At 35.5% G+C, this 24,713-nt stretch overlaps 1 protein-coding gene, 1 long non-coding RNA gene and 1 pseudogene across 2 annotated transcripts; 2 read left to right on the top strand and 1 right to left on the bottom strand.

Annotated features, from left to right (window-relative positions):
* Nucleotides 1–499: 499 nt before the first annotated feature.
* Nucleotides 500–8,039, bottom strand: LOC140991163 (peroxisomal membrane protein PEX14-like; annotated as a pseudogene).
* Nucleotides 8,040–8,102: 63 nt separating this feature from the next.
* Nucleotides 8,103–18,330, top strand: LOC140991162 (uncharacterized). The gene is made up of 9 exons (XM_073461118.1): nucleotides 8,103–8,937; nucleotides 9,319–9,560; nucleotides 10,643–10,808; nucleotides 10,856–12,036; nucleotides 14,281–14,410; nucleotides 14,504–14,663; nucleotides 14,745–14,814; nucleotides 17,766–17,809; nucleotides 17,954–18,330. The coding sequence occupies exons 1-9, from the start codon at nucleotides 8,103–8,105 to the stop codon at nucleotides 18,048–18,050; spliced, it is 2,925 nt and encodes a 974-aa protein (XP_073317219.1). The 3' UTR covers nucleotides 18,051–18,330.
* Nucleotides 18,331–22,496: 4,166 nt separating this feature from the next.
* On the top strand, nucleotides 22,497–23,761 carry LOC140956312 (uncharacterized). Its single transcript, XR_012171430.1, has 3 exons — nucleotides 22,497–22,903; nucleotides 23,003–23,497; nucleotides 23,584–23,761. It is a non-coding gene; the product is annotated as an uncharacterized lncRNA (long non-coding RNA).
* The last annotated feature ends 952 nt before the right edge of the window (nucleotides 23,762–24,713 follow it).

Here is a 24,713-nt window from a genome sequence, read left to right as displayed (position 1 = left end):
TCAAATTTGAAAATTAATAAATTGTTAGACCATTTGTCAACAGAATTGCACAACCATATTAAATTTTAAATTAAAGTAATAGAAACTTTTTTTTTATTACAAAATTTATAGAAACTTTAAATCTTATAAAGAAGCACGCTATAATAATGTGATGGAGCAAAGTTGTTTGTAAACTTTGGAAGATTTTATAATTTGTAAATTCTCATCTAAGCGTGACATCTTACGAATTTTGGATTGGAAGAGTAAATTGATTTGAAGACATGGAAATGGAAGTTTGGGGATCTATTTGTAAACTATGAAAAATTGTGGACTGAACACGCATTAATTCGGAAGGATGCCACGTGTCGTTCGTACAGACTCCAATAAGATAGTGACATTCTTGTCATGTCACCTTCAACTCATTGCCTCACACAGTTATTCTGTGTATAATTACATTTAGTTCTATATACGAGTTCATATACCATTTGTAAGCCACTTGTCATTTTCTTATTGGATGAAATTAAATTAAATTGATCGAAAAAGGTAAACATGGGTAGACAACCAACTCGACCCACACCCAATGGCTATACAAATCATAATTTATAGGCTATAATCAAGTCAATGCAGATGCATGATATTGGCAGGTACTTGACACAAATCTTGATCGAAAATGGTATATGCTGTCTCATCCCTTTTTATCAAGGACACTAAAGTGGTATATGTACCTGAGTTCGAGATGTGCTGATGTTGTTCGATTCTTTTGTGTCTACAAATACGAGCCATTATCTTCCTTTTTCATCCCACATGAAGAAACTTGGGAATACTCACCATCAGCATCCACGAAGCCACCTGATTCGGAGATTTTTGTGATTCTTTGCAACTCATCGGTTACATCTGGTGCACAAGCTAGTAATTGACCATTGGTCATTTCCTCTTTCTGATATGGTCGCTTCTTTGGTTGTCGTATGGCTGCAGTGGCTTCTGGCATCGCAACTGGTGGTGGCTAGGGAGGTACCCATGAATGCCGAACTGGTCGCTCAATGCCCAACCTGTCGGAAGGTCCGAACTTCTGATCATTCTCAGATTCGATCTCTGTGATTCTAACATTCTGTCGCTGACAACAAGGCACTGGATCGCCTGCATTCAATTGCTTATCTGGGAGTCCGTAACTTGAGATGTTACCACTTTCTTGAGTATTGAGAATGTTGGTGGAGTTGTGCTGGGATCGACTAAACTCCCAAGGCTGATTGCAACAAGCAACACATTAATGCTATTACCATAAAAACTATTATGACTCATGCAAGAATGAAACAACCTCCATCTCATGATTTTAAATTAAAAAGAAAAACATGCGCGGAAGCATTTGAAATAAAAAGGGAAAGAACAAAATAATATGTAAACAAAACATTTTACCAAAAGAAATCCACAAACTAACATAAGCTTTACCCCATAATTCATTTTACAAAATATGACAATATTTAAACTTCTCATGTTCACCCAAAATAAAATAAAAGTGACATGATCAAAAGTCTTTCCCATTGGCTTTTATATGACTTCTTCCCCTTGGACGATCCGCTTCAATCCTTTTTGTCACCTGCATCACATGATATTAACTGGAATGAGATAAAACTCAGTAAGCAGAAAGCTATACATAACAAGTACATATACATGAGATTGGTTTGAAATATGGATATAGCAATGACAATAGACAATGAAGCAATGGCAATGGACAATAAATCAATATCAATGAACAATGAATAATACCATCTTCAATGAAATATAGGTAATAAAGCAATATGGATGGTATTTCATGGCATGAATTAAAGGAAAGGAAATGATAGTTCTGTGACCTGTGGATAGTATCTCTTTGATATATAAATATATCAAAACTGTGAGAGATACTCATAATCATGGGATTGGCCAATGACATGCATGTAATAACTATCATTCCTTGGCTTTGATCATAGGAAATTTCATTGAGGCAATTATACAAACACTTGGTAGGCACAATGGTGTATTAGCTCCTTGATCAATGGATTCAATGGAAATGCTTGATCAATGAACATATAACAATATACATATCAATTATATACCAATGGAAGGAGCTAATTAACAATAACAAGGCTTGATACATATAAAAATCATGTGAGCATTTGAAAAGAAAGCTTCTACTTACAACCAATCCAACAATATGGTGGCTATGATAAACTTGAATGATTCCTACAAACATCAACACAAGAATAACCAACAATCATCAACATTACCCTAAGAAATTCATCCATTCAACTTAACCCTTCAACCATCCAGACTCTTCTAAACTCCAAAATAATAGAACCCTTACCTTGCAACTTGGAGGAATAGGTAGAAACCACTAAGAATACAACTAAAATCCTTGCACTTGGAGTAGAGAATGAAGGAGAGAAAACTAGAGAGAAAATGGCATGAATCGATTATAAGGAAAAGAGAGAAGGTTAGAATGAAGTAGAAACCTCTAGAATCATGTTATAAGCCTTCAATCCCTTAAAAACGTGTTTTAAAAAAACAATCTCGCATGCTTAGCGCTGCGGCGCCACTTAATTGGCGCCAACGCCACGGCGCAGCGCTGCCACTCCACAGCAGCGTCCTGCGCACGGCTCCGTCAAAGATCGCTTCCGAAACGCCTCTTCCCTTCATAATTAGAAAAAATGGTAAACTAGAAAGTTGTAGCTCTATGTCTTTTCTTGAACCTCGCCAAATTTCAGATCATTTAGAGGTATGAGTAAAAAGTTATGCTCAATATCCCAACATGTGTCAATACAGGAGCAACGATGCACATGACACTCTTCGGGCCACTTTTGGCTCGTCTTCCCTAATGATTTGAACCAAACTCCAAACATGAAAGTTATAGCCTTATATCTTATCTTTCCAATGAAAGTGGCCTCACATCAATTGGATCAATATACGAAACATTATACTAAAAACCGCAACTACTGCCACATTATTCTTAGTGTTCTGCACTTCCATTTCCTGTTTGGCTCAAGATCGACTTTCTATTCTACCCATTCATTCCCATAATCATCACCAACAATGAACATAATATTAAAACAATAACCATCACAACATCCATAACCATAACCAATAATCATTCCCACCATAACCATAAAAATATTTAAAACCATATCTTATCACCATAAATCATAAATAACCCCATAACTAAAACATGACAAAAAGTTCGGGATATTACAAAGAATACCGTGCGTCTATGCCAGAGTTCAATCTGCAATAAGATATTTGAATCACGGTAACTAGAGAATTATGGCACACCAAGTAGCCAGGGTGCTCAGAAGCATAGGCACCAGATGAGTCACGCCTTGAGGTAAGGTACATCAAGGCATTATATTCTGGAATCCAGGCGTATCCAAAATTTGTCACATAGCATTGAATATTTAACTTCCAAGTTATTGACAAAAATGAAAAACCAAAAAAGTAATCTATTATACTGTGTTTCACATTGAATTTTAGAACTGTGCATTCATAATTGTGAGAGGTACACTTAAAACTCACCTTGAGCCTTTAAGGTGAGTCAAGGTACATGTTTCATGAAAGGGACCATTGGCTTGCGTGTAGACATGTTTGAACAAGTTAATCCAAGTTATAAGAATATGATTTGTGGTGCTTATGTCTCCAGGACATGTCACGCCCCGAAACTCGGGATTGACACCGGCGTTGTTTAACAATCACACGATCGAAACAACATGCCTTTTGTAGCATAGTATAAACTGAACCAGTTTATATATCATAATTTCAACGAAATAAACATTGTCTTTACAATACCGAAATCCGAAAATGACAGAGTTTAATGCAGAAACGTAAATTGGATAACATAATAAACTTTAAACTTAATCTAAATTCCTCGAGCATTCACCATCCCCAGAACTGTTCGGACTCTTTCTCCTCGAGTTCTTCTTCGGGCTTATCTGGGAAGGGTTGTAAGGCGGTGAGTATTTTGGGAAATACTCAGTAAATTGGGGAATTTCGAACACAACCTAAATTTTATAACATTTTCGAAAACATAACATATAAATACAGCATGCTTTTCATAATCGTAACATCATATCCATAACATAATAACACTGCGATTTTTCACCTTTAACGATTTACTGACGTCAGTCCCTAAGTTTTGATCCTCTAAGGGGACGAGGCCATAAAACGGTTCTATCCCACCGTGAAGGGCCATATGTTGGAATTCCACCCATTTTCAGGGAATCCTCACAGTGTCAAAACACAAACGTATCCAAATTTCATAAAAACGTATAGACGGGAGATGGTGCTCGACCGAATTTTTAAAACCAAAAAAACGAAATTTCATAGGCATAAAAACCGAAATTTAAATGTTAAAACAAGCCCACTTACCGTGTTTGAATGTTAAGAAAACGTGGATGCTTGGATTCGAATTTTAGATCGCTCCTCGCTCCTTGTTCGGCAGCGCTTCGGTTCGACCTTTTAGGCAAGCTTCGGGACGGATTTGGAGCAAAATTTGGCCAGGGAGAGGCTTNTACCGTGTTTGAATGTTAAGAAAACGTGGATGCTTGGATTCGAATTTTAGATCGCTCCTCGCTCCTTGTTCGGCAGCGCTTCGGTTCGACCTTTTAGGCAAGCTTGGGGACGGATTTGGAGCAAAATTTGGCTAGGGAGAGGCTGCTGAATTTCCAGATTTCAGCAAGGAGAATTTCGAATTTGTGGAGTGGAGAATGATCAAGGTGGTGGCTTATTTATAGGTGGAAGGAAGGGAGTTATTTATGGCACTCAATCATGCTCAAGATTGGCATAAATCTCACAATTTTGGCTCCAAAACTCCTTCCATAGCTGCTGATTTCTCTACCAAATCGAGCTCCCCAAAATCCTAATCTAATGGCTCGAAAATGAGTTGCAAGGGGGATGAAGATTTGCCTCATTATTTTATCTTATATTGCATATATTCCCACACTTAAGCACCACCATAATTAAGGCAATAATCTAGGTCAAATTTCGAATTTCTTGCATGATCCATATATTCATTCTTCTAAATCTTGCATGATAATATCCAAATCTTGCTATATTTCTTACCCAAAATTTTGAAAATATACTTGTACAAGTCCATGAAAAATTCTCTTGACAATAAGGATTTTTCCCATAAAATATTTCCAATACAAAGATTTACAATATAATTCCCTTTTATTCCAATAATCCAATATCCTAAGCTTTTTAAATTTCCTTACACATATCTAATTAAAAGTAAAAAAAATCGGTTCTCACAGGACATGTATAAGACACAAAAGATAAGAAGACCACAAAATATGGATGTGTCAATTGAGTATTTTATTAAAATATCCAGTATCACCAATTGATGTCTAAATAAGCAACTAATACCGTTAATACAATAACGACAAAATCAAAAAATATGAGCAGCAAACCTTTGGCCCAGGATCTGAACGAGGATTTAATACTGGTTGATTTGGATTTGATGAAGTTTCAGTGATATCCTGAGGTGACCACATGCAAAAATTGATACGCCAAGGGAGACAGAGTTCAAACTACAAGCATGAAATAAACAGAAACAGTATTAATAGCAATGGACTAACACTGATATGGAAAGGGTTTCTCCCCATTCTGAATCATATCCATAACCTGCAAAACAATTTCCGCATATTATAGAGAAAAAAAGAGAGAGAATATAGAAAAAGAAAAAGAGTTCAATGCCTCTCGAATATTATATGATTACAAAGGGCTTGACATATTTCCATGCTCAGGGACAGTAAAATACCTCCGCATATGACTTAGACTGAGCAACGACAGAAGGTTCCACGTATGCAGGTGGTGACAGAGATCTCACTGCAAAGAGCACTCAAAATATCAAAAGAGTGATACCAAACTCAATAAGAGCAGGACATTCAGCAAGCTGATGACAGAATAATAACCTGAATGTGAATCAATGTGTGCCTTGTTATTGGTACAAGGTAGCTGGACAACCACATCACGTGTTAAAAATCAACAAGAAACCCGCTACTAATTAAAAGATCCATTATCATCAATGATATAGGAAAAGAAAATGTTATGACAAGCTCACTGATGAACTGGTCAGCGGAACCCTTTGATAATCCTGTTCATCTACGACAATTCTTCTACTTATGCTTTGACCTGACACGATCAACAAAACATAATGAGTTCACATAATTACATCTTTGAGATTCTGTGGAAACTAATGATGTTAAGCTAACAAAAGCAAAGAAACTTGAAGAGAACAGTCTTTACAGCGCAAGTAGAGAAGGATAGGTAAGGAAGGAGTATCTGTGACACATTTAGATAGAAAACACTCACACGAAAATGTCGTGAAATCTAAGAACACACACAAATTAGGACAGATGGCAGACTTTGACCCGAACTTCAATCAAGTGAACCTAGTGCTCCCAACCACAATTAGCTCCCAAGATTGTAGTTTCAATGAAATATAATCAGACAAACAAGAAACTGAAAATGGGAAATAAATGCATTTGCTTCCATGTATGTTTTGCAGTTATAAATTCTTCCTCTCTCAGGTACCAAATTGAAAAAGGCTAGAGGTGACTTGTAACACGTGTCAAAAAATATATGCTGACACTGAAATACAAACTTCGACAGAAGGAAAAAAAAGAGCTAGTAAATATGCCAAAATGAAATATAAAATTATCTTTTAAGCAATGCACAAAGCTAATTCTAATTATACCAAATGTTGGTTTTTGGTGGCTCTGTTGTCAATTGTATGTAATCTCAGACAACATTATAATATTTATGACAAATCTACTCAAGTAAAACTAGATTCCTCAAAAAATACAGAATGCAGCAAGAAATAAATGGCCAAAAAACCACATGTAACCCCCTCCATGAGAAAGATTAAAATCATTAACAAAAAATAAAGAAGAAATCAAAATGGACCGTAAGAAACTTCCTCACCCTCTTCCAACTTCTTTATAGAATTACTCATCGATTTCATCTCATGCACTTGCACATTCAAATTGCTGATAAGCTCCTTGAAGAACCTCTTCTCTGGGAAAAACAGGCACAAAGTATATCATGAAAGCCACGGTGAGAAAACCACCACGTGAAGCAATAACTGGCCAACAAAATCTGGAACAACAAACAAACCATTTGCACTAAGTGATACAAAACAACGGAATCTACCTTCATTTGTTGCGATCAACATCTCCTGGCTTGCTCGGGCAACATCAGCAGCCGCTATAGCAGCAGCTTCTTCTTCAATACTTTGTTTTTCATTGTTTTTCTTTAGCGTCTCTTTCTTTTCTTCTTCCAATACAACCTTGTAAATCCATGATTTTAACCTTGGAAAAATTGCATTCTGACACAAGCAAGTTTGAAAAAAAATGTCACAAAATAAAAACCTTCTAATGAGAGTAACTACTTATATTACTGTATGTGTCAAGTGCATGACAGTGAAAAGTCTTTCCAGATTTTAGTTTTGTAACTGAAACTTGTATTGGAATTGTATCGTTGGAGGGCGCCTCTTAATTGGAACTATACCTTAAAGAGTACTGATGTCCCAGCACCTGATGTCGTCAAAAACCCTAAAGCAAAAAGAACATGAGACCAGTGAAATGGAGTAAATTGGCCCTTTTTTGTATTAGAAGTAGGAGTTATTAACAAGTCATTGTCATTGACTTCACACACATACACCTACCCCTCTGTATAAATAGCTTGCCACACTCTCGTTATTTCTTTAATTCAATTCATTTTTCTGTTCTTCAGTTCAGAGCCTCAAGCTCTGTTTGTTCATCAATGGAAATTACTTTGTTCTTCTAATATGGTTTCAGAGCATTAAAGGAGAAAATTCCGATCGATTGTTTTTGATCAATTCTTATTGATCTTCGATCTTCAATTTGCTATCGATATTCAGCTGGCTTTCGCATCACTTGCCCTACTTCACATTTTTTTTTACAATGGTGAAAGGCGGTGGTCAAGCGGTTAACAATAATGCAAATCAAGCTTTCGTCAATCGCACCTTTACTGAGGATTCGAGCAATCCATATTTTCTGCAGAATGGTGATCATCTAGGACTTATTATCATATCTCATCAGCTTTCTGGCTCGAATTACAATACTTGGAGTAGAGCTATGGCCATGGCATTGACTGCTAAAAATAAATTAGGTTTTGTGGATAATACTATCACTCTTCCATCACCCGATGATCTGCTATACGGTGCTTGGAATCGATGTAACAGTATGGTAACTTCTTGGATTTTAAATGCTGTTGTTCGTGAAATTGCCGATAGCCTGATGTACATGTCGACTTGCCGTGAGGTCTGGCTCGATCTACGTGATCGCTTTCAACAGAGCAATGCTCCAAGGATTTATCAAATTAAAAAGCTACTTAGTGCTTTTAATCAAGGATCATTGAGTGTCAGTTCCTATTATACAAAATTGCGCACGCTTTGGGATGAATTGAAAGACTATCAACCTGCTTCACTCTGCCACTGCGGGTCGATGAAAGATTGGATGAATTATCATAATCAGGAATGTGTTATGCAGTTCCTCATAGGGTTAAATGAGTCCTATGGGCAGATACGTGCACAGATATTGCTGGTTGATCCTCTTCCTGTCATTACTAAAGTGTTTTCCCTTGTGGTCCAAGAGGAGAGGCAACGGTCTATCACTACTGGAACTACCACGTCAGATATTAACACCTCCTTTGTGCCGAGTGCATCTAGTGCTATGGGTACTGTCAAGAAATTTTTGAATCCCAGAGGTAAAAGTGATAAAGTATGTTCTCATTGCAACTACACTAACCATACAGTTGATAAGTGTTACAAATTGCAAGGTTTTCCTCCTGGTCACCCTAAGTTTGGGACAAAATCGTCCTTTGGAAAGGCACAAGCACAAGCATGTCACACCTATGCTACTCCAGAGCCTACTTCAAATGTCTCTGTTGACTCCCTCACACATGGACAATGTAATCAGCTTATTGAATTCTTAAGCTCGAAAATTCAGACATTGAATAACTCCACCATGGAACAACAATAGCAAGAGTCATCAGTGTCCTGCTTCAATGGTATTTTTTCCTTATTTGATTCTGTTCCTACAATACAGCGCCTGGATTGGGTAATAGACACGGGAGCCACACATCACATATGTTGCTCCATGTCTCTCTTTACCACAATTAGGCAAATCAGTTCCAGAGTGACTCTTCCAAATAATTTCTCCATTCATGTTACTCATGTTGGCACAATTCAATTAACCAGTGAACTTGTTCTTCATGATGTCTTATATGTGCCACAATTCAAGTTCAATTTACTTTCAATCACTTCCTTTACTAATTCTCTCTCATGTTCAGTTTGTCTCTTTTCTAGCGTTTGTAAAATCCAGGATATCAATCAATCCAAGATGATTGGGATGGGTAGACGTGTTGGAAATCTCTATGTGCTGAGCAAGTTCGGGAAAACCTCCTCTCCGGTCATTTGTAATACTTCTGTTGATCCTTCGCACTTGTGGCATTTTAGCATTGGGCATCCTTCTTTTGTTAAGCTTTCTGTTTTAGATAAACATTTGGGTTCTCCCTTTGTAAACCAGAGTAATGTACCTTGTTCCATTTGTCACTTATCAAAACAGAAGCGCTTGCCGTTTATCTCTCAACATAATATGTGTACTGCATCTTTTGAACTCCTACATGTTAACATTTGGGGCCCTTTTAGTTCAGTTTCAGTTGAGGGATATAAATATTTCATGACCATAGTAGATGATCACTCTCGTTTTACTTGGGCATACATGTTGAAAGCTAAATGTGATGTTCAACACATTTTTCCAGCATTCTATCAAATGATACACACTCAATTCAGTGCCAAAATTAAAGGTGTTCGGAGTGATAATGCTCCTGAACTCAACTTTACAAAATTTTTCCTTCAACAAAGGATTGTTCATTTTCATTCTTGTGTTGAAAGGCCCTAACAAAACTCTGTTGTTGAACGCAAACATCAGCACATCCTTAATGTGGCTCGGGAACTTCTTTTCAAGTCCAATATCCCTTTAGTCTATTGGCCCGATTGCATTCTCACTTCTGTTTACTTGATTAACCGAACTCCTTAAGTTTCACTTGCACATAAGTCACCCTTTGAGTTGCTGCACCGCAAACAGCCTTCCTATGCGCATTTAAGAGTTTTTGGGTGTTTCGTGTTTTGCTTCAACCCTTGCCTCAATTCGAGACAAATTTCATCTCGAGCTATCAAATCTGTATTCATGGGGTACCCACTAGGCTACAAAGGCTATAAATTATTGAATGTTGAAACAAACGAGTTGTTTATATCACGGGATGTCGTCTTTCATGAGCATCTTTTTCCTTTCAAAGATATTTCCCTTCCTCTTCTCATCTTTCTTCGGACATATTCTCTGATAATATCATACCGACCACTGATACATCATCTCTCATTCCCAATAACTTGCAAAAGCATAGTAGATCCAATCGGCCCATCCATGCTCCATCTCATCTTCGTGACTACCATTATTTTACAACTAGATCTGCTCTTCCTTGCACAACTACTCATCCCTTGTCCACCTATCTTACTTCTAATCGACGCTCGCCTACTTTTTCTGCTCTTGTCAACAATCTATCTTCCATCCTTGAACCAGAACATTACTCTCAAGCTGTTGTTCTTCCTGGATAGAGCCAAGCAATGGCTGATGAACTCAAGGCTTTAGAAGCTAATAACACTTGGTCCATTGTTTCCTTGCCACACGGTAAATCTTCAATTGGCTGCCGATGGGTTTACAAGGCCAAATTTTCTGCTGATGGTTCCCTTCAGCGCTATAAGGCCCGTCTAGTTGCCAAAGGTTACACACAACAGGAAGGCGTTGACTACCTTGAACGTTTTCTCCAGTGGCTAAACTTGTGACAGTCAAAGTTTTGTTGGCTTCAGCTGCTTCCAAGGGTTGGTTCTTAATTCAACTTGATGTAAATAATGCTTTCCTTCATGGTGATCTCTTGGAAGAAGTCTATATGTCTCTGCCCCAAGGGTATTGCAGAGAGGGGGAGATTCTACCTCCAAATGTTGTGTGTGAACTTCACAAATCCATATATGGTTTAAAACAAGCTTCTTGCCAGTGGTTTGCTAAGTTTTCTGTTGCATTATTAGACGTAGGTTTCTCTCAATCGCATGCTGATAACTCCTTATTTCTACGGACAAAAAGAAGTGCTTTTGTTGCTCTATTAGTTTACGTTGATGATATTGTTATTGCCACCAATTGTGAGAAAGAGGCTAGTGATCTAAAAATGTATCTTGACAGCAAGTTTCGGTTGAAGGACTTGGGAGAGTTAAAGTACTTCTTGGGGATAGAGGTTGCTAGATCACAATATGGTGTTTCGATTTGTCAACGACACTATGCTTTGAAACTACTTACAGAAGCTGGTCTTCTTGGTTGCAAACCGAGGTCCACACCCATGGATGCAAACACCAAACTTTCTCTTGATGATGGGGAGTTGGTTTCTAATCCCATAACATATAGAAGATTAATTGGACAATTGATATATCTCACAATTACTTGTCCCGACTTGACTTATGTTGTGAACAAACTGAGTCAGTATGTTTCAAAACCACGCACATCTCATATGGAAGCAGCATTGAATGTTTTGAGATATATAAAAGGAACTATTGGACAAGGCTTGATATACAAAAGTGCTTCTGATTTGAAGCTCAAGTTCTTCTCAGACGCAGATGGGGGTTCATGTCCAGACACACGAAGGTCAGTCATAGGTTTTTGCGTATTCCTTGGTGAGTCTATGGTGTCTTGGAGATCAAAGAAGCAACAAACAGTTTCGAGATCTTCTGCTGAAGCTGAATACAGATCTATGGCAGCAGCAACTTGTGAAGTTATGTGGCTCAGAACATTGCTTAAAGATTTGGGAGTTGAAGATAATGAACCTTCTGTGTTGTTTTGTGATAGCCAAGCTGCTATACACATTGGCTCCAATCCAGTGTTTCACGAACGAACGAAACACATCGACATTGATTGTCATATTGTGTGTGAACAAGTGCAGGCAAAAGTCATCAAATTGATGCATGTATCTTCAGAGTTTCAATCACAATTCAATCATATTTTTATCATGTATTGGAAGCGTATCCGTTGGATTCAAAACGTTTTTCAAATAAACGTAAAATCGTTGAAACATTGAAAAATACGTATCCCGCCGTAAAATAATCGAACACCAATATTTTTCATGCGTAAATAATTAACACACACATATTATGATTTATATGATGTTTAAAAAAGTTTAGGAACGTGCCTTTGCGTTTATAACGCTCGAATATATGATCTTCAGCGAGGAAGGACGAACGGGCGATGAAGAACACAAGCTTTCTTCTCCTCAATATTTTCGAAAATTTTGAAGTATGTGAGGATGAATATCGGCTGATGATGTGAGGAATTGTGAGATTTTTGAAACCTAAATCACTTATTTATAATTAATTAACATACTAATGAGCTTTGGTTTTTGAACTTGCAAGTTTAAGGTAATTAGGCCTTCTTTAAATCATTAAATTGGGCCCAATAATATTTAATTAATTAAAACATAAAAGTTTGTAAAATTATTTTCCATAAAATAATATTTTTGATCTTTTAAAACTTCTTGTGTGTCAAAAATCCGCTTCCCGGAAAAAAATCGAGCTCGACTCATAAAATAATCAAACTCCAACATTTTTAGAAAAATTAAATCATTTTTAAATCATATTAGAAAGCCTTGTCATTAATTAAATAAAATTACATATTCTTGTCTTGGTCGTCCCCGGTCTCATTTCCCCTGCCTATTATCGAATATTAGGGTAAAATCCTTAATTGCATGAAAACATGTCATATAATCATTTAATCATGCAATCATACATTTAATCATATAATAAATATCATGCAAGAATTTAAAAACAATTAAATAAAACGATTAATCAATTAAAACAATTTCGCATGCATGTGGTTTACGTAGGGTGGTTTTTCGGACGTTACACTTCAGATATGGCCATAGGAAATAGTTATTCATACAAGCAATTAATTCGATTATATCTCATCAAACATCTTAGATTAGTTTAGTCACCAAAACACTCATCACTCTTCATAAAATGTCCAGAGTTGATGCAAAAATGTCACATTAAATTTGAGAACTCCAATTCACTACTTCATTACCATAACAACCTGTCATCAAATATAAAGAGAAAAACAACAACATGATTTGTTAATTAATAGATTTAAAATGAATTACCCCGATTCCTAAATCTGCCATTACGTATCATTCCATCAATAACAAGCACTTCCACATGAATCAGCTCCACCAAAATTCTTGCCAATCCCTACGTTCTAGTTTTAGTAATTAAAAAAATTACATGTTTAAACTAAGATTGTACTAAAGAAAATTCTTTTCATGTACAGATACATTAAGATTGGATAATTCATATGTCTAACCGACGTGAGCCAACTCATTGTAACGGACGTGGCTGAGCGTTCACAATATGCCGCAAACTTATGTTTTTAGAAAAAAGTAAAAGAAATGAATTGTTGTCTTTCTTTTTGATTTGGAGGTGATCCACTAGCTAGGCTCCATCCATGTAAACCAAACATCTAGAGCTTGAAGAAAGTATAGAAACACTTAAGAATGTAATATCCATGCTCCTTAATAAGTAAAAAAACTCAAATTTCTACAATAGTCAACGAAAAAAGGCTGACAACTATCACAAGAAATACAAGTAGCTCATCTGGATTTCACAGACCAAACAACCAAACTTGAATTCAGGCCAACATCAGACACAGCTAGTCAGCAAACTCAAATACTAATAGAAAGTTAAAAAAATATCCATTCAAACTCAGATTTCACAGCTTGAACTCTCTCCCCCCAAAAAACATAACAATTGTGGGAAATCAAAGAACTTGAGAGGATGAAAACACAAAAAAACAAAAAAAAAAAAAAACCTGGGGCCGGTGGCCTTTGGCCTGTGGAGCTCGGAGGAGCATCGCCGGTGGCTGCCATGACGATTAATGTCGGCCCGGAGATGGATTTGTGTGGGTCTTCAGCTCAAATCTACGGTCAGTGGGTGTTCTATGTTTAGAATCTGCCAGTCCGGACCCCAAAAAAATTTTTTTAAAAAAAAGGTTTCTTTAAAAAATTCCAAAAAATGGGCCATATTAAATGTCCTCATTTATAAAAATTAGGCATTCATGATTCATACCTCATCAGATAATTTATATTTAAAATATAATATAAGCGTGTATATCTACGCCTATCTATCTACTTGCTATAAAGCGTGATCCCATTCAAATTGGCCAGTTTTCGTCCGGTGACAGGTCTCAATCTATACATGTGTCTCTTAAACCACATTACTACCTTGGGCCAAAACCACGTGTTATGCACTCTGTTATCCACCTCACCCTTTACCTTCCAGTTGCAATTAATCTCTGTACTTCTTCATTCTCTTCCTCCTCCTTTCTCATCTTGTTTCGGCTTTTGCCTTCCCCCCATTTCTGAGAGTCTTTCCGCCATTTTCAGTGAGCTGCTTCCAGAAAACTCCAGTCGAAGCGCGTCGTTGGAGTCGTTCTTCTCTCAGCTTCGCGGTTCTGCTTCCACTGCGTTTCTCATCCAGGCCTTTGGCTTCACCGCTGCTGCGTTTCTTCTCGCCTTCTGCAAATCGGTGGCCTTCTTGTGCCGTTTCGGTCTGCTCTCTCCTCCTCTCTCTCGTGTTTGCCTGTCTTTTAAATTTGCTTAACCGAGCTTCTACTGTGCTTCTTCTCCAGCTCCTCGTCGTCACCGCTGCTACGTCTCGTCTCGACTTCTGCAAATCGGTGGCCTTCTTGCGACGCTTCGGTCTGTTCTCTTCTCCTCTCTCTTGTTTGCCTGCCTTTTAAACTTGCTTCTTCTTTGGTTGGCCAGCTTCTTCGCCATGCTTTCACATCGTTTGTTTATAAATAAAATGCAATCTGTGCACACTTATCTACCCTAGATGAGGTAAAGAGCATTCATATGTGATAAAAAAACGTTTAGGAAGAAATCATGTTCTCCTTCCTAAAAAATTTTAAAACAATATTTTATGTATACGTGTGATGTATCATATATATGAAGCCATGAAAACATAACAGAGATGCCAATCTTCTGTACCACATTGTAGCTTGATCAAGGTTTGTTCAGAAAGTTAAGACTTTTTATCACAAGACCACCACTACCCAAATTTTGAAGCATACTCTTCTATGTGCTTAGGTATTTCCTCTTCGTTTAGAATCAATCATTATATAATTATAATGGAAACAGCAACAACAAAAATCTTTTTCTTCCAATAATATAAGTTTTTATTTTTTCTATATATTAACTAAACCAACAATTGTCTGTTAGTTGCCAATTTTGATGTTCAGTGATAGATAGTGTTGTGCTGATGCTGCTTTTCGATGACAATTTATTCCAATAATATTGGATTAATATTTAGAAATATACGTGCCTTTGTGGTTTAAAATTGAAAAATTATGAATGGAATGATGTTTATATTGGATTTTCTGCATTCTTATGCCATTCTCTCTGACCTATTATCAGATATAAAACATCCTTATTTTTAAGATCCTGTCTTTTGACTGCATAGTGATACTTTAAGAAGTTGGTTTTTTTATATTTCTTGTTCATGTGAGCTCCTTCATGCCAGTAAAAAAAAAACTAAAAGTTGTAAACTGCTTTCTTTGTATTGGATGTTTGCTTATGAATTATTTGAAGTAATATACTTGGATATCGTTGATGCTATTTTTTACAATTGCATTGATTTCTACAAATTGCCTACGCTTAATTCTCTAGACGTCAACTTGTTTTTCATAGTTTTTGTTTTTCCCCCTCAGGTTCAAATCAACATTTATGGATAAGGCTCGTCGTAAGATTGTTTTATCCTTTCTAAGTGTTAATTTTTGAAAAGTATACTGGAAATTTTATTTAAATTATGATGTAGTTATGTTATTATGCAAAATATGGTGTGTTCCCTACATTTCATTATCCCATATTTGTATGTGTCATAATTAAAAAATGTCAATCGTTTCAAAAACTCTCAATAATTGTTGTTGTATATAAAATTCTCACTAAATATATCTTAAACTTTGTAGCATAGTCATCGTTACATGTACGTGAACTTTAAAATGCTTACCTAGGTAAAATTATTTCCTTTTATTATAGTTTTTCAATCGATTTTCTCCTTTTCTAAAAAGCTTAATTTTCTGCAATTATATAACATTAATATATTTTTCTCCTTTTCATAATTACATACTTCTACATTGTTTATATAAATACTTTAAAAAAACATATATATACTCATTAGTTAAACGATACACCTGGGTAGGACACCTCAAGAATTGAGGTGCCCCTACCTACTCTATCTTATACTTAAAGCGCGAAGTTGGGCTAAATGGCCAGTTTAGGCCCGGTAGCAGGTAACACTCCTAACCACGTGTCGCTTCCATTACACCACAGTCCAGGGACAATATCACTTGTGAGATTCTCTCCACCACACCCGTAGCTTCCGGTTACACCCCTGCTTCTTCGACTCCTCGTATCCATCGTCTTCCTTCGTTTTGCTTGCCTTGGTTCTTGTTTTCCCCCTATTGCAGCTAACAGATCCCAGCAAAAAAAGGCTTGCTTGGTGTGTTGTCTGCGTCCTTCTTCTTCCAGCTTCTCGGCGTCACCTCTGCTGCATTGCTTTCCCCCTTGTACAGACTGGTAAGATTCTCCTGTGTTTGCTTTCTTCCCCTTCTCCCCGCGCGCTTATCTTGAACTCTTGGGTTTGTTCTTCCTCTTCTCTTGTTTTGTTTGTCTATTTTTTTGAGTTGCTTCGTCTTTGGTTGGTTCGTTTCCTTGTTCTGTTTTTTGTTCGTTTGCTTTGTTCTCTTCGGCATTGCTCCTCTCCCATTTGCCTTGCCTTGGTTTTTGTCTTCCTTTCACTGCAGCGAGCAAGGTCCAGGAAAAAAGGTTTGTTCGGTTAGTCGGCGGCGGTCTTCTTCTTCTTTCCACTTCTCGCTCTTATCTTTGCTGCCTGCCTCTCTCCTCTCTCCCCATTGGTAAGCTTCTATTGATTTTACTTTGTCGCCCTTTTTTTAAATTTTGTCCCCNTATACTAATATTTAGTGATTGGTTATTTTACATAGACAACGGCAGCTTGAAACGATCTCGGAAGTTTCAGCCTGAAGATAGGCTCTTTTCGTTATCTTCAGTCACTTCACCGGTTGTATGCCTTTTACTTCTCTCGTCTCTTTTTCATATTGTATGCCAAATATTATTTCTTGTGGCTAGATCAAACGTAAGTGTGTGCTTGATTGTTATTGGAAACTTGCGTTACATTTTTCTTGCATATGCAGGCTTTGAGGATACTTGAAATGAAAACAGTAGGCTTGAAATTTTCAGTTTATGGTTTTTCTTCTTGTGTATGGATAGGTTTTACTAGATATTCAGACTTCAAAACTTCATGATTTTAATATCTGTCACATGTGGATACTTTAATCGATGATTTACACGGATTTAGTGTTCATCAGGCCTTGAAGCAAGCCATCATCAAATTTGAGATTGGCTACCACCAGTCTTTTTGATTCCTTATTTTATTTCCTAATCTGGATGTGTTAAATCAATTTTGGATGTGGTTATTGAATCTTATCTTTTTATAGTTCTCGACTGCTTCATTTATGTATTGCATGGACGTATAGTTTTGTAATTAAAATTGTGGGACTTGGTACTATTCATTTTCTCGGAAAGCATTATCTGTTCACAATATGATTTTCGGTATTTCCTTTGTGTATCAGGCCGAAGAAGTTGCACGGGATGGTGGTATAGCAGCTAATGGACCGTAAGTAATCCTTTTTCTCATAGCTAATTTATCCTCAGCTTTGATATATTTAGTGACTTCGTATTACTCTATTGAGGATCCATGACACTTGCAAACTACATTTTTAAAACGATATATTAATCATGAGCTCGTTACATTTGATAGGGGAAAACCAAAGAAAGGTAGGGGACCAAGAGAGGCAAAGAGAAGGCAATCAAGTGAGGTTGACTATGACTATGAAGATGATGCTGATCTGATGTAGCCATCAGTCTTTTTTTTTCGGCTGGAGTTTGTGCATTTTCAGCTATACAAGGTTTTTTGTGTGGTTGTGAAACAGACAAAAATTGGCACAAAATTCTTTTGTTTCGAACAATGCTTAATCATCTGTCATGTATATATAGATCTAATTTCTGTTTCTGGTCCAAAGTTCATATACTTTTTCAAACTCTATCCAGTATTTCCGGATTAACAATCTTCGCTGCAAACCGATCGTACAAGCCAACACGATGGGATGATAGTTCGCCACCATGCTGCTTCGTTTGATAAGGGCGAGGAAGAAATACAGCTTTNCAGTATTTCCGGATTAACAATCTTCGCTGCAAAACGATCGTACAAGACAACACGATGGGATGATAGTTCGCCACCATGCTGCTTCGTTTGATGAGGGCGAGAAAGAAATACAGCTTTTTGGTCCTTGTCTCTNAAAAAAATGAAGAAAGATGGGATGATTGAAAAGGAAAAGAAGAACAAAATAAAGATGAAGAGGAGATTAGATTGTAGGAGTTGAATAAAAAAATGTGAAGTCAAATTGTATGAAAATCAGACTTCTGACTTTTGAGAGTTGGTTATNTGATAATGGAAAGTTAATTGACAAGCCTTTGTTCATAGACAAGACAATATATAAAATTCATTTGGTAAATTGGTTGATTTTAGTTTTGGTTTGTAATTTTTAAAAATTTCGTCTTGATCTAATAAATTAGTTATTTTTTCCTACTTTTATAGTTTTTTTCCTCGGATGTAATGACATGATATAGAACATTGATGATCTTATAACAAAAACATCAATGACATAGCGAATATCTTATTATATGTTAAAATATACAATTGTCATNTATTTTATTTCAATTTTTATTATGATTTAGCTCTTGTGTGACATGCCTGACAAATAAATTATATTTCAAAATTATGGTCAATAATTGAAAGTCAAAATCAAATTATGTTCAAAAATTTTGGTCAATGGGTAAGGTAAGATATTTGGAATCATATATAGAAAGTTAATATTAAATAAAGTTTCCCTCTCAACAATTTTTTTTAATAAAGTTTAAAAATTTAGGCCAATGTGTAAATTGAAAGTAATTATATGTTTAGAAATCAAAATATGTTTTTANTGTGTAAATTGAAAGTAATTATATGTTTAGAAATCAAAATATGTTTCTGTAATTTTGGATATTTACAAGCAATAATATGGCAACATAGCATAAATGAACAGCATGGAATTTGAAAGGAGCTTTAGGCATTTGTGAGAAATTTATTGGATTAAATCAATAATTAATAAATATTTAAAGTAGAACAAGCTCATAGGACAAATTTATTGGGTTAATTCCTTATTTTTATCCTTGCAGAGCCATTGATTTTTTTCCTTAGCTCTAAATGTTTACATTAACAATTGCATTGTAATGATTAAAGCAACATTTCCGGTAGATTTAGAAATCTACAAAATGTTATGGAACAACAAAACACATATTGTGGATGAGAGGATGGAGATTTTGGCAGTGTTGATATTGTTAGTTTTAGATAATTTATTTTGAAGTCATAATTTTAAAATTTTTATTTTCCATTATATTAAATTAATTTTGGCTCGTAAATTATTTTCTTTGTTAGAATATAAACATTATGTGATTCATATTATTACTTTTTATGTCAGTATATTAAGTTCGATTTTATATTTTGGGAAAAAAAATTTTAGCTTTATATATTTATCTTTTTGTTATTTTAGTCATCTATTTATCAAATTTCAGTTGTAGTCAATTATTTTTGTTGTTTTTTTTTCAATTTTTTAACATGACAACAATATGAAGTTGATTCGGTGGCAATATGACACTGATGTGTACAGTGTCAAATGAGCACCCAAGATGCAAAAGAATAAAATTGCCAAGAAAGTAAATACACAAGACTAAAACTGAAAATTGACATCATAGAGGATCAAAATTTATATCTTATTTTATACATGTTCCAGTTTTGGAAATTTTTAATTTTTTGAAAAAAAATTTCAAGATTGTCATTTTCGCTAAAGTTATAAATGAAAAAAAAGTTAGGAGATTGATCGAGTGATGTGTTTTTTCCCTTGGATACAAAAGAAAAAAAAAACTTGCTATGTTATAATTTCTCAATACCCATCCTTTGCTAGTTACATGTTCAATATATCAACCAAATTCAGTGGAAAACAATCCTTACTGTACTTACATCGACTGTGGAAAATTTCAATACAACTATCTACTTCAGAAAGAAGTTGAAGAACTAATAAGAAGATTTTATTCCAACTCAATATGTACCATCATCTTACGAAGAGTGGTTAACATGGAATCAAAGCTCTTGTTCCTGCTAGACTATGCAACAGACATTGAGACAACCCTAAATACCAACGAGCTCCATCAAAACAACCATTTACATTAAATGAATAATAAAACATTTATCTTATAGTATCGAAAATTCTTAGTAGTAGTCCATGTGTGTAGACATATTATAAGTTTTAGATTATGCTTGATCAAATAAACGTATATGAAAATTGCTCTCCACTTCGTTACTTTATGTATTTACCTTTTATTTTTCTCATAATACATCAACCACCTCCATGTTAATTTCTTTTGCTTACATGTTATTGCCCTGCGTTTTCTTCTTAATACGAGTTCCAAACAATTTCTATTCATATACTTTGATTTCTTTTATTAGTCTCTCGTTGTAATCATCTATTCAGATGTCTTGTGAATTAAATTGATTCTCATGTTTAAATATCTTAAAAACTCAACGTTACCAAATTCATAAATACATCAACTAAATTCTCAAATAAAAAATGTTATATCTATTGAAATCATATCAACATTAATGAGTTTTCAAAGCTCTTTGATTACACTAAGATTTTAAATGCTCTTATCGATTGTTTAATGGTTCATATTACAACTAATATTTAAGTTAAAGTTGTCACGTTCGTAAATCCATTAGCGTCAACTATGTCATTAAGTGTGGCACCCTTATAAACACTACCCTGATTTAAATATAGATGCTCTATTTTCGAATTTATAATAACCTATTTACGGAGTAGATCTATGATTAAATTTTAAGATGAACACATACTTTATGTTCAATTTGAGACTTGTTATTAAAATTCTCCTATTTTAATACCAACTCAATCTTTTTCTTAACTATTTTCAATTTTATGAATTCTTTATTTTTCATATTTTCTTACTTTGTTAAACACAATGTCAACTTGAAATACTAATCGTATGACTAAGGAAATAAAAGAAAATAAAAAATTGCTATAATCAAAATACTTATGGCTTTTAAAATTAAATTATTAAATAAGACCTACATAAATATAAACACATGGTTAGTTGGTCTAGAAACAAATATAAATGCTAATATATTGAACTACAAACTTGGGTACGACACCTCAAGAATTGAGGTGCCCTTACCTAGTATATTTAAAGCGTGAATCTAGGCAAATTGGCCAGTTTTCTCCCGGTTTCAGGTAATGCTCCTTACAGGTGTCTCCTTCAACACATCACTGCATGGGGCCAAAATCACGTGCGATGTGCTCTTTTCTCCACCTCACCCTTGAGCTTCCGGTTGCAAGAGCTTTCTGCATCTTTTCATTTTCATTTTTCCTCTTGCCTTGGCCTTTGTCTTTCCCCCTTTCCAGAGAGCAGCGTCAAGAGTTTGTGCTGTCAAGAACCTTTCCCCCTTTCCAGAGAGCAGCTTCAAGAGTTTGTGCTGTCAAGAGGATGGCGCTTGTGTAGGGGTTATCACAATCTGTTCTCTCCTTCTCTTCGTTCTTCTTCGACTCCATCTGGCTGCCATCGTTTTCTGTCAATCGTACTCTAATTGGTTGGGTATTAGTTATAGCGATTTCGATCATGAAAGGATGCAAACTTGTGCAATCAGGAAACCTCGGGTCGCTCATATTCCACGTGCCGCTTGCAACCAACATCTCCAGATTCCAGATTCTACCCAAGAGCTACAACAGAGTGTCATACTGTTAATCCTCAATTAAAGCTTTACCCACGGTGCGAAGATGACAACTAATTAGCGAGAAGTGGAGGAGTACGAGGAAGAAGGGGAGCTTTAGCTTTCATCGGATTCAGAAATCGGGGAGGCGTTTCATTACTTGGATTCGACAGATGATGCGGAAGGTGGGACGCTCGAATGTTCTTCCGCTATGCTACATACGAGGTGCCCCAATGGTCATGGCGGGCTCCGTCCCGGCATAACACCTCCTCGCTCCAACCTATATCCAATAAATTTCCTGAAATTTAGGTGCTTGTTCCTTGGCTTTCTGAATTTCTGGTATGTATTTTGTGGTTTATAGGATATGAGCTATTCTTGAGACATCAAGTGATTGGAATTTTTTATATTTTTTAAATTTGTAGTGATTCGGGGGGAGATTTAAGGTTCTCAGTTTTATTAAACAAAAAAATGGTTTACCTCATAATATTTCTTATTTCTTTTTCAGCCCGTGTTTTAACCGTTTCTCTAGGATTGTGCTTGCGGTATCCACATCTGAACCTTATGCTAAGCCTCTTGCTTTGTTAGTTGCTACTTTATTATTGATATGTCTTGGAGGATTAGATTTTTTTTTTTGGAGTTACCGATGACCTTTTAGCTAATGCCCTTTGGCTTTCTTGGCCTTATGTAGCCGACTCGGGGAATCATACAAATTCCGAAGGCATAGGTTATCGGCTTGTTTTTGTTTCCATTAGTTTTGGTGGGATGTTTATATTTGCAATGATGCTTGGCCTTGTTTTTGATACTATTTCTGAGAAGTTTGACTCACTCAAGAAAGGAAAAAGTGAAGCCGTGGAGCAAAATCACACTTTCATCCTTGGGTGGAGTGATAATTTGGTGTGTATACCCACTCTCTGAAATGTTGTACAACAAATATATTTTTTTTAATTTTTATAGGCATCTTGTTGTTCAATTTTTGTTATATCTTGCTGCTAGAGTGCCATGAGTGGCAAGCTCTATTGTATTGACAGGGACCATTGTTAAATCAACTTGCCATAGCCAATGAGAGTTTGGGCGGAGGAATAGTGGTTGACATGGCTGAACGCGACAAAGAAGAGATGGAGCTTGACATTGCTAAGATGGAATTTCAGTTTAGAGGAACATCGGTGATATGCCGAAGTGGAGGTCCTCTTATATTAGCTGACTTGAAAAAAGTGTGCTATTTCTTATTTTCCTTCCATAGCTTACTCATATTTCGTTTTTTTTTTTACTCATACTTATTTTGAGATCCAAGAATTTGCGAAGCCAGATGACAATGGCTATTTGAAATCTATGGTTGTATATACATGTGTGTGTGTGTGTGTCTGTTTTGACTATTGATCATATAATGGTCGAGTTTATTTATCAAGCCAAGTGTAAGAGATTTCCTAAGTATCTGTTTCTAAAGCTCGTGCTATAATTGTCCTCGTCGAAGATGTAAATGCTGACCAGGTGAGCCCGATTGAGGATTGAACACATATTCATACTGCTTGTTTAACGTATGATACCTATTTGAAGTTTCTTACTTGCGGATGCAGAGTGATGCTTGGGCACTAAGAACAGTGTTAAGCCTGACAGGTGTGAAAGAAGTACTGAGGGGACACATAGTGGTAGAACTTAGTGATCTTGATAACAAAGTCTTAGTTAAATTTGTTGGTGGAGATCTTGTTCAAACCGTTGTGGCACATGATGTAATTGGTAGGCTGATGATTCAATGTGCTCTACAGTTTGGTGATGTTTTGATGATGAGATCCAGTCGAGATATAACCTGTTTGTCGTTTGGGAAAAAAATAGCTGATATTCAATAAATTAAAGAGATAGTAATGGTAGTTTAAATGTGAGATTAAACCTCTTAGCCCTTAAATCTTTTATACACAAACATGTGGAACTTAAATTCATGTAATCTTAACTACGGATTTTGTTTGTAATGTCTACACTTACAAAAATATTTTCTATCTAATCTTTTATCGAAACACCTATCTACACATTATATCACATTAAAATTTCTAGAAATTCAAATGTTTAAGCCTGTTTAAAAATAGTATATACATGTAAAATATGTTAATGGTTAACTTACGATAAAAACAAAGTCACTACGTACATTTATACATGTTGTTAATAGTTATTATTTTCTCAGTCTTAATTATTTGAGACAACTTTTTCTTTTAAATGTTTATTCAATGATTTCAAACACTTATAATTTAGGTACATATAAGTTCAAACATAGATTTTATATATGATACTATTATTACTCAAACACTCACAATATAGCTACATAGAAGATCAACAATGAATCTTATGTATGATGTTATAAATATATAAATATTATTATATGCTAAAAAAAACTTTGAAATGTTTTTTAAAAATAATAACACTAGAAACATATTAAATAAATATTTAAATTCACGATTTAATTTGAAGTTTTATTTAACTATACATATAAATATCTTAAATTTAAAAAATCAAATACAATGTAGTAACAAAATTATCACCTCAAAAAGTTACGTTTACTTATCCCATATTATTATTTACCACATTTAAAATTTTTCAAGAGTTTTAAAGGCTCTGAATAATTTCTGTTATATATAAAATTCTCAATAAGTATATCTTAAGCTTTGTAATATATTTGTGTCTATACATAAGTGGATTTAAACTGCTTAGTTACTTA

The sequence above is a fragment of the Primulina huaijiensis genome, chromosome 13 (genome assembly GCF_012295235.1).
Source record: "Primulina huaijiensis isolate GDHJ02 chromosome 13, ASM1229523v2, whole genome shotgun sequence".
Lineage (NCBI taxonomy): Eukaryota > Viridiplantae > Streptophyta > Magnoliopsida > Lamiales > Gesneriaceae > Primulina > Primulina huaijiensis.
Note: the sequence above shows the minus strand (reverse complement) of the source record. Positions and strands in the feature narration are given on the sequence as shown.